At 51.0% G+C, this 9,524-nt stretch overlaps 1 protein-coding gene and 1 non-coding gene across 2 annotated transcripts in view; one reads left to right on the forward strand and one right to left on the reverse strand.

The window, feature by feature from the left end:
• Window positions 1-4,210: 4,210 nt before the first annotated feature.
• LOC125908283 (5.8S ribosomal RNA) lies at window positions 4,211-4,364 on the forward strand. Its single transcript, XR_007453361.1, has one exon. It is a non-coding gene; the product is annotated as a 5.8S ribosomal RNA (ribosomal RNA).
• A 1,178-nt stretch (window positions 4,365-5,542) lies between these two features.
• LOC125906696 (uncharacterized) overlaps window positions 5,543-9,524 on the reverse strand; it is a 189,944-nt gene continuing 185,962 nt past the window's right edge. The window contains exon 2 of the mRNA XM_049606586.1: window positions 5,543-9,340. Coding sequence (XP_049462543.1) covers window positions 8,045-9,040 — 996 coding nt within the window. The 5' untranslated portion in view covers window positions 9,041-9,340 and the 3' untranslated portion in view covers window positions 5,543-8,044. The remainder of the gene's footprint in view (window positions 9,341-9,524) is intronic.

Genomic DNA, 9,524 nt, shown 5'->3' on the forward strand with positions numbered 1-9,524 from the left:
AGCTTGGTCGAGTCGCTGACCAGCGTCTGCGACGAGACGATGTCGCGGGTCTTCCCAGTGCAGGACCACACAGGTCGGCCAGCTTACTGGTGGACTCCGGCGATCCAGGCAATGATAGACAACCACTCCAGAAAGGAGCAGATGGCGATGGGAACAATCCCGCCGGAAGAGCAGCTCCAAACGGAACTCTTAGCTGCCAGAGAGAGCCTTCGGAAGGCTATTCGTTTGAGTAAGAACGAGGCGGTCGACCGGTTCTTGCTGTCGATCAGGGAGGACGAAACCGGAAACTTTTTCCGGAAAGTCTTCCACTGGTTCCAGGCGGCCCGCTCAGCCCCGGAACGCGATCCAGCAGAACTGCGGCGAATTGTCGACGCCTTGTTCCCGGTTCATCCGCCGGTAGAGTGGCCTGATCTCCGAGTTGGCAACATGAGGCTACTCCGATCGATCGGCCTGACCGAGCTGGAACAGATAGCGGCCAGCATGCACCCGCGGAAGGCTCCTGGGCTTGATGGAGTGCCGAACGCCGCCCTCACGGTAGCTCTCAGGCAGCAACCGGAGCCCTTTCGTCGGGTGTTTCAGGAGTGCCTGGACACGTCCTGCTTTCCACAGCCGTGGAAAAAGCAGCGATTGGTGCTCCTGCCAAAGCCAGGCAAATCACCGGGCGAGCCGTCGTCCTTCCGCCCGATTTGCCTGCTCGATAATACGGGCAAGGCTTTGGAGCGGCTGCTGTTGAACCGGCTCAACGAATATATCGAGGATCCTGAGAGTCCGCAACTGTCTGAGCAGCAGTTCGGATTCCGGCGAGGGCGATCGACTCTGCAGGCCATACAGCAAGTCGTGGACGCGGGACGAAGGGCGAAGTCCTTTGGCAGGACGAACAACCGTGACCGGCGCTGCCTCATGGTTGTGGCCTTGGACGTCCGTAACGCGTTCAACACGGCTAGCTGGCAGAGCATCGCCGAGGCGCTCCAGGCGAAGGGAGTCCCCGTGCAGTTGTGCCGCATACTGCAGGACTACTTCGCCGACAGGGAGCTCACGTACGACACGGCGGAAGGGCCGGTTACCCGCCGAGTATCGGCAGGTGTTCCACAGGGGTCCATATTGGGCCCCACATTGTGGAACATTATGTACGACGGCGTGCTAGCCGTAGAGCTCCCTGAGGGCGCCTCCATCGTGGGATTCGCCGATGATCTCGCGATTCTGGCAGCGGGGACAACACCGGAGCACGCAGCAGCGATTGCGGAGGAAGCAGTGGCAGCAGTCAACAGCTGGATGGTGCAGCACCATCTCTCCCTTTTTCGCGCCGGAGAAGACGGAGCTGCTGATGGTGTCGAGCAAGCGCAGCGGATAAAGAAACATTCCGGTGAACATCTGTGGAGTGCAAGTGCGCTCGAAGCGGTCGATCCGCTACTTGGGGGTCATGCTACACGACCACCTGTCGTGGCGCCCACACGTTGAGATGGTCGCGGACAAGGCCCTCCGTGTGGTGCGAGCATTGCGTGGCGTCATGCGCAACCACAGCGGCCCCCAAGTGAGCAAGCGGAAGCTGCTCGCCGCAGTGGCCGCGTCCATTATCCGCTACGGCGCACCCGTCTGGGCGGAAGCCACGGACTTGCAGTGGTGCAGGCGGATATTGGATCGCGTGCAGCGCCCCCTGGCCCAGGGCATCACGAGCGCCTTCCACTCCACGAGCTGCGAGGTAGCGGTGGTTTTAGCCGGAGAACTGCCCTACCACCTCCTGGTGAAGGAAGGCGCCCGCTGCTACAACCGACTGCAGTTAAGCCCGGACAGCAGTCGAGAAGCGATTCGCCAGGAGGAGAAGGAGACATCGCTGCAGCTGTGGCAGCAACAGTGGGACGACGAGGCGGCGAATAACACCAGCCGCTACTTTCGTTGGGCCCACCGACAAGTGCCAGACGTGCGCCTGTGGACGGGACGGAAGCACGGGGAGGTGGACTTCTACCTCTCGCAGGTATTGAGTGGACACGCCTTCGTCCACGAGTTCCTGCACGTGTTCGGGTGCGCTCCGTCCCCGGACTGTCCCAGGTGCGCAGGGTCGGTCGAGTCGGTGGCCCACGTAATGTTCGAGTGTCCACGTTTCGCGGATGTTCGGGCGGAGTTCCTGCACGGCGTCGACGAGGAAAACCTCAGTCGTCGTCTGTTGGAGAGCGCGGAGTGGTGGGACCGCATCCAGCAGGCGGCTCGGCGGGTCCTCTCCGTGCTGCAGGAGGACTGGCGGCAGGAGCAGCATACCTTGGCAGCCGCTGAGGCTACTCAGCCAGTTCCAGCATCCAGCCCGCCCGAGGACATGGCAGAGGCAGAGCGGAGACTGCTGAGGCAACGAGAGGTGCGCAACCGCAGCGCCCGGCGAATGCGGCAACAGCAACGGCAGCAGCGACTCGGTGACATCGAGCTGGCACCAGCCGTGTTGGCACGCGCAGCGGCCAACGAAGCAGCGGAGCCGACAGGGGAGGTCGAGGAGGAGGAGGTCAGCCCTCCAGTACCACCAATCCCCCCGCGCAGCCGGGGATTGCCTCCCTCCCCACGAACAACGGAGATGCGGCGATGTCGGCGCAACTATATGCAGCTGCAGTACCGGAGGAGGCGTCGGGATGGAGAGCTCGGAGATATTCCGCAGGGTCGCCAGCGACGTGGGCGAATACCACCATCCGCAGCGGAGCTGGAGCGACGACGGCTCAACAGGCGACAGAGGGAGAGACAACGGCGGCTGGAACAACGGCAAGCGGAGGTCGAGGCTCAGCCTCCCCCGTGGAATGAGCTGCCAAGTTCACAGCTGGCCGAAAGGAGAGCTGACCTCACGGAGGACGAGCGAGCGGCCGTCACATCAGCGAATGTATCAGCGCGCTGATGCTGTACGATAACGACACGATACGAAGAAACCTGCTTGGAACTTGAATACGATTACGGATAACGGGACATAGTAAACGTGCTCACGCGGGAAAAATATTATCTTTATAAAAAGAAAAGTTAGTTGAAGTAAAAACCAGAATTCAGAATAAAACAGAATCCAATAAAGAGAAAGGCCCAGACGGGCGGAATTCCTGGCGGGGGGAGTCCGTTAGTGGTAACCCGCCGCTGGTAGGAGCGGATTTTCTTGGTAGCAGTTAGTAACACCAATAAAGATAACCCAATGAATTAAAAAAAAGAAGTGGAGCTTGCGGCTTAATGTGACTCAACACGGGAAAACTTACCAGGTCCGAACTTATTGAGGTAAGACAGATTGATAGCTCTTTCTCAAACTTAAGGGTAGTGGTGCATGGCCGTTCTTAGTTCGTGGAATGATTTGTCTGGTTAATTCCGGTAACGAACGCGACTCAGTCAAGCTAACTAGAACGCTGTCAGTAGTGTGCCTCCGGGCGCACCTGACGTTAGGAGTGGCGGGTGTCCTCACGGGTGCCCGTCACTTAGTTTTCCCTGCTTAGCTTGACAACTTGTGTTTAGCAAGATGAGATTGAGCGATAACAGGTCCGTGATGCCCTTAGATGTTGTGGGCTGCGTGTTCTCGCCTTATGGCGCCCCCATTCCGAGAGGAACGGGAAATCACCCAAATGCTCATTTAGTAGGGATTGGGGACTGCAATGGTCCCCATGAACCTGGAATTTCTAGTAAGTGCTAGTCATTAGCTAGCGCTGATTACGTCTCTGCCCTTTGTACACACCGCCCGTCGCTACTACCGATGGATTATTTAGTGAGGTCTCTGGAGGCACACCTTCCGCGATTCCTTCGTGAGTTGCAGTTGGCACGGCCGAAGTTGACCGAACTTGATGATTTAGAGGAAGTAAAAGTCGTAACAAGGTTTCCGTAGGTGAACTTGCGGAAGGATCATTAACGTGGTTTTTGAATGAGTAATAACAAGGTTGAAGTGTTATGTTGGAGGTCGAGTGCGCTGCATACCAAAATTTGAACGCGGTAACTTGCACTCGGCGCCGACATGCACTCCCAAACCGTAGTTTTGATATGTGTGGGGAGTTCCTTACGGTTCTTCCTCCCAGAGATTGTCACTATCTGGGACGTACATTAATTTGTACCTGCATTAGCGTACGCTTTTTTAGAGAGCATATCAAGACGTCTCGTAAGAGACAACACTTGTACTTGTACAAGTTTGAGTAACCCATTGTTGCAGGTCGAGTGTGTTGCATACCAAACTTTGAACGTGGTTACGCCACTCGGCCCCGAAAGGCACTCTTTAAACCCTAGGCAGGGGATCACTCGGCTCATGGATCGATGAAGACCGCAGCTAAATGCGCGTCATAATGTGAACTGCAGGACACATGAACATTGATAAGTTGAACGCATATGGCGCATCGGACGTTTAATCCCGACCGATGCACACATGAGTGCCTACTAATTACCAAAGTCTCATTTAGTTAACTACAGTGGCCGTCCGCGAAGGTGCCCGGGTCATCCGACGCACTGGGCGGTCGCTGTGCATAATGACGTGCTTGGTCCCCGTCTGCGAGACCTCGGGCGTTGAAAGTGGACACTGTCGAGCGTATGTTGGATGCGTTTCGTGTTGGTGGTGTTTGATGCGTAGGGCTTGTGGTGTGTGTCAAGCCGCATGGTTCGAACTAATGCTACGTCGTTCCCGATGGCCACTGGCAGTCTACTCTCCAGGCTAAAGTCGGCTCGTCTAGGGATTCGGAAAGCTAAGTTGCTGTAACTCATGTGGCCCATACACGACGTTGCGCTACCACGCTAAGTTAGCCCTACATATACAAGCATCAACCCACGGCACGGGCGTATTGTATTGTATTGTTTATTGTATTAAGTGATTGGCCAAACAAGCGGCCTTATCACTGAATTAAAACTAAAACTTAAATAACTAACGCAGTGTACAATGACAAAACCGATCAACAGAATCTAGTAGGTAGGTGCCAGTCAAATAAAATGTAACGCTGATTAAATTTACGGGCCATCGCAGTCATTGGGTCGTTCTCGCTATATGCACGTCTTGTAAGGTCAGTTCTTAATAGTCTGTAGTTACGGAACACTCTAGGAGGGACATTTATGTTGACTCTAGCCAGTAGTTCTGGCGAATCTATCTCACCGACAATAAGTTTGGACAAAAACGTACATTGGGCATTATCACGTCTCCTAGCAAGTGTGTCCAGACCAAACAACAAACAACGAGTATGATACGATGGACGAGGGGTTACATTACGCCACGGAGTGAAGTGTAGGACAATACGAGTAACTCTCTTTTGGACAGCTTCTATTCTATTGGACCAAACACTAGAGAACGGACACCAAACTGTAGAACTAAACTCGAGGATGGAACGAACATAGGACTTATACAGAGTTAACAGGCAGTGTGGGTCATTAAGTTCTCTCGAATGTCGACGAATAAATCCTAGCATTTTGTTAGCTTTGTCTAAAATATCACAGTAATGTTGTCGGAAATCTAGTTTGCGATCCAGGGTGACTCCTAAATCCCTGACCGTATTGCACCGCGGTAGTTGTGTCCCTGATATGCTATAGATATACCTTATCGGACTAGCTATTCTAAAGAAAGACATTGACGTACACTTATCAACAGAAATTAGCAGGTCGTTGTTGATACACCAGTCAGAGAAAACATCAATCGATCTTTGCAGTGAAAGAGAGTCGGAAGTATTCCGTACGATACGAAACAGCCTAACATCATCCGCATAAAGCAGACAATCTGCTTCCGTAATGGCCAGTGTGACGTCGTTAATAAAAAGCGAGAACAGCAGTGGTCCCAAGTTGCTGCCCTGAGGGACGCCAGATGAACTCTCGAAAACCTTAGAGGAGACACCATCGATTTGTACGTAGTAGCTACGTTCAGAGATATAGGACCTGAACCAATTCACCAGCGGAGTAGAGAGACCGATCCGGGCGAGCTTAGCCAACAGCAAGCGATGGTTCACACGATCAAACGCAGCCTTAAGATCAGTGTATACTGCATCCATCTGAGCTCCGGAAGTAAAGGCTGCGTGGCAGTTGGAGACGAATTCCACCAGGTTTGTGGTAACACTGCGTCGAGGAAAGAAACCATGCTGGCGTGTAGAAATATAAGAACGACAGTGATACATTAGCGAGTTTTGTATGACGATCTCAAACACCTTGGCACAAGAAGGCAAGGTGGTTATACCGCGGTAGTTCTCAGCAGAGTTTTTATCTCCTTTTTTGTACACCGGAAACATCACAGAGGATTTCCAGGCCGTGGGTACAGTACTTTGTGCAAAAGAGAGTTGGTAGATTTGAGACAGAGGCTCTGCTAAAAATTCGCGGCATTTGGCAAGGATTGCCGTAGGAATACCATCGGGTCCAGGGTTGTATGAGGTTTTGACCTGCTGCAGAGCACGTAGTACAGTATCTACCGAGATAATAATATCGCGTACATCAATGTCAACAACATCACGGGGCACATTATTTAAAGCTGCTTCTAATGATAAGCTTGCATCATCCGTAGTAAAGCAGTCCTTGAAACGATCAGCAAATAAGTTGCACATGCCTTCCTTACTGCTTGTGGAGACGTTGTTATATGTGAGAACATCGGGGAGCGAGCTGTTACCGCGTTTTGATTCAACATACCTCCAGAATCGTGTTGGGTGTCTGATGAGCGAGAATTTCACTCGAATGAGATAATTAGTATGAAGTTGTCTGTTATAGCTTCTATATACATTATGGGCAGCAATGAACCTTAATTTGGAGTGTTGTGTACCATTTGTACTGTAAAAGCGAAAGCATGACGCTTTGTTTTGCTTTAGACGGCGTAAACGTGCATCAGACCATGGTGGACTGCGACGCGGTGGCATTAGAGGACAGCAATCAGATATAAGCGCCAGTAGTGTTGTGTTAAATAGTTCCAATGCTGAGTTAACATCCGGATTACCTTCCAGGAAAGACCAGTCAGTAGATTGAAGCAGTTCAGCTAGACGGATAAAGTTAGTTCGCCTGTAGTTACGTGTGCCGGACTCACGGTTTGGTGAGGTAGAACGCCAGGAACGAGCTGTATTGCCAGCACCAGTTAAGTGTAGTTCAACAGGAGGATGATGAACATCAACGGCAACCATAGGGAAAGGAGACACCACCGGTGGGGCACAATAATGTAGGATCTCGTCAGAGACAATTATGAGATCGAGAATGTTATTCGATGCATTAGGTATAAAGTTGATCTGAGAAAGCCCATTACTATAGATGCAGTCAAGCAAAGAGCGGCAGTTGTCCGTAATTCGTGAATTCTCATAATTGATTCGCAGTGCAGGAACGTTAGAATCATCGGTGTTCCAGGAAAGATTGGGGAAGTTAAAGTCCCCGAATAGGAGAAACGTATCGGTGGTTGCACAAGCAATATTATCTATGGTGGAGCAGATAGTTTGCATGGTAGTAGTGTTGTTTACTAAATCTGGAGGAATGTACACTACACCCGTGATAAAAGTACGTTTATTACCATAAACTCTTACCCAGAGTTGCTCAACGGTATCCTGTGTAGGACAAAGTATTGTACGTAGGTGTGAAGCAACGGCAATGAGAACCCCGCCACCGATTGATTTTTTACTATTTTTGCTGCTGCGGTCTGTTCTATACACTGTATAATTAACCGGGAACAATTCCGAGGAATCAATCGTTGAATCCAACCATGTTTCAGTCAGGATAATAACGTCATAGTGGGTTGTAGAAACATAGTCAAATACTTGATTGCATTTAGATTTCAATCCTCTAACGTTTTGGTACAGGAACAATAATTCGTCAGTATTATTACGGCAGGCGACCCCTGTAGGATTGACATGATAGCCGTGCGATTGTGTGAGTGTAGTGTCCGTTCTTTGGCGATGGTTTGTTTTGGTTTCACGATCATTAAGTTGCGTGCGCCTTTCGTCAAGCACTGCCTCAGTCGAAAAAATATTGTTTGTTGTAGGAAAAACAATCGTCTGGTAAGTGCAATTATTATTTACTAACGTTGTTTCAGCGCCGGTGTTCTTCGTTTCTTGAGACGTGTCAGGATGATTTGTGTGATTGTAAGTGTGCGCGATGTGCGTGGACTGAATACCGGTGAATATTAGTGGGTTTGCGGTGTTGGTGATGTGCGTGGAGTGTGTGCCGATAAAATTGTGTGATCCAGCAGTGGCGGTGACCGAATATTTAGCACCGTAGGCAAAGTTGTAGGGGTGGAGAGACCCATTGGCGGTTGTATACGAAAATTTGCACTCGGCTGTTGAGTTCGGTAGTCAATGAATTCACGTACTGATAGGCCAAGAGGCCAGGTGTCAGGGGAAAGAGCCTTGTCACGTAGTGATAAAGGCACTAACACTTTAAACGACAGGAATGAGAGTGTAGCCGTATTTGTACCCTGGCGAATAAGACAGTATGCTGTAGCATCGTCAATGGATAAAGCTTGTTTGACCATTTGTACAATTTGGTCACTGGTTGTATCGGGAGAGAGCCGGGAAATATACAACGCGCATTTTTGCACCGCGGAATGAGCGGGTACTATTTTGATTGGAAATGCTGCTATATCCTTTTTTGTGCCAGTTATCACAGGTGGTGCATGAGTTTTGCGTTGAACATCGTCAGTTCGCTTCGTATTGTTGTTTTGGCTATTTCTTTGATTGCTCGTAGCACCGAATGTAAACAATGCGTGATTGTCCTTAATGACATCGGAAAACAAACGTTTGGATGGATTTATGCGACGAATTTTTGCGGGAGGGTGACTGCTACGTGGAGTTTTTAGGTCAAGTTGGCTCATCCGTGCAAACCCAGTTTTAATTTCGTTAGTCAATGGCTCCATAACGGTCTTGATGCTTTCGGCTACTGTCGTTATTGCCGCCTGGAACCCAGATTGCATGGCTGCGTCTTTTACGAACTTGGTGCGCGGATTCATGAAGACGTTGTTGCAGCCAATACAGCACCAGTGTAATTGTTTATATTCCGAAATGCGCAGGAACAGATCAGCGGGAACCGAAGTGCAGCGCTGATGAAATGGGGAGTCGCACAGGCAGCAGCTGATAGATGCCTCCGCAATTTCCATAGTGCAGGCGTTGCAAATACGGGCCATTCTACGGGAAACGGTGCAGGTTGTCGTTGCAGCAACAAGAGCGATGGCGGTCAGGACGCGTGAACTCAGACGCGATCCGAAATGCGAAATATGCGCGAGTTTTTGGGTCACCGCGAGTTTTTGGGTGGGTAGCTGTAATACTTACGTCTCGGTTACACCACGTAGGCCTCAAGTGATGTGTGACTACCTCCTAAATTTAAGCATATTAATAAGGGGAGGAAGAGAAACCAACCGGGATTCCCTGAGTAGCTGCGAGTGAAACGGGAAGAGCTCAGCACGTAGGGACGGCATGGAAACGTGCTTGTCCGATTCCGTGTACTTGACCGGTCCGTTATGTATCACGCACTGTGCACTTCAAGTTTAACTTGAAGGTGGCCCATTCTCCCATAGAGGGTGTTTGGCCCGTGGAAAGGCATGAGGTGAGGTGATAGACGGTCGGCTCCATGGAGTCGTGTTGCTTGATAGTGCAGCACTAAGTGAGAGG

Source organism: Anopheles coluzzii, chromosome X (genome assembly GCF_943734685.1).
Source record: "Anopheles coluzzii chromosome X, AcolN3, whole genome shotgun sequence".
In the NCBI taxonomy this organism is placed as follows: domain Eukaryota; kingdom Metazoa; phylum Arthropoda; class Insecta; order Diptera; family Culicidae; genus Anopheles; species Anopheles coluzzii.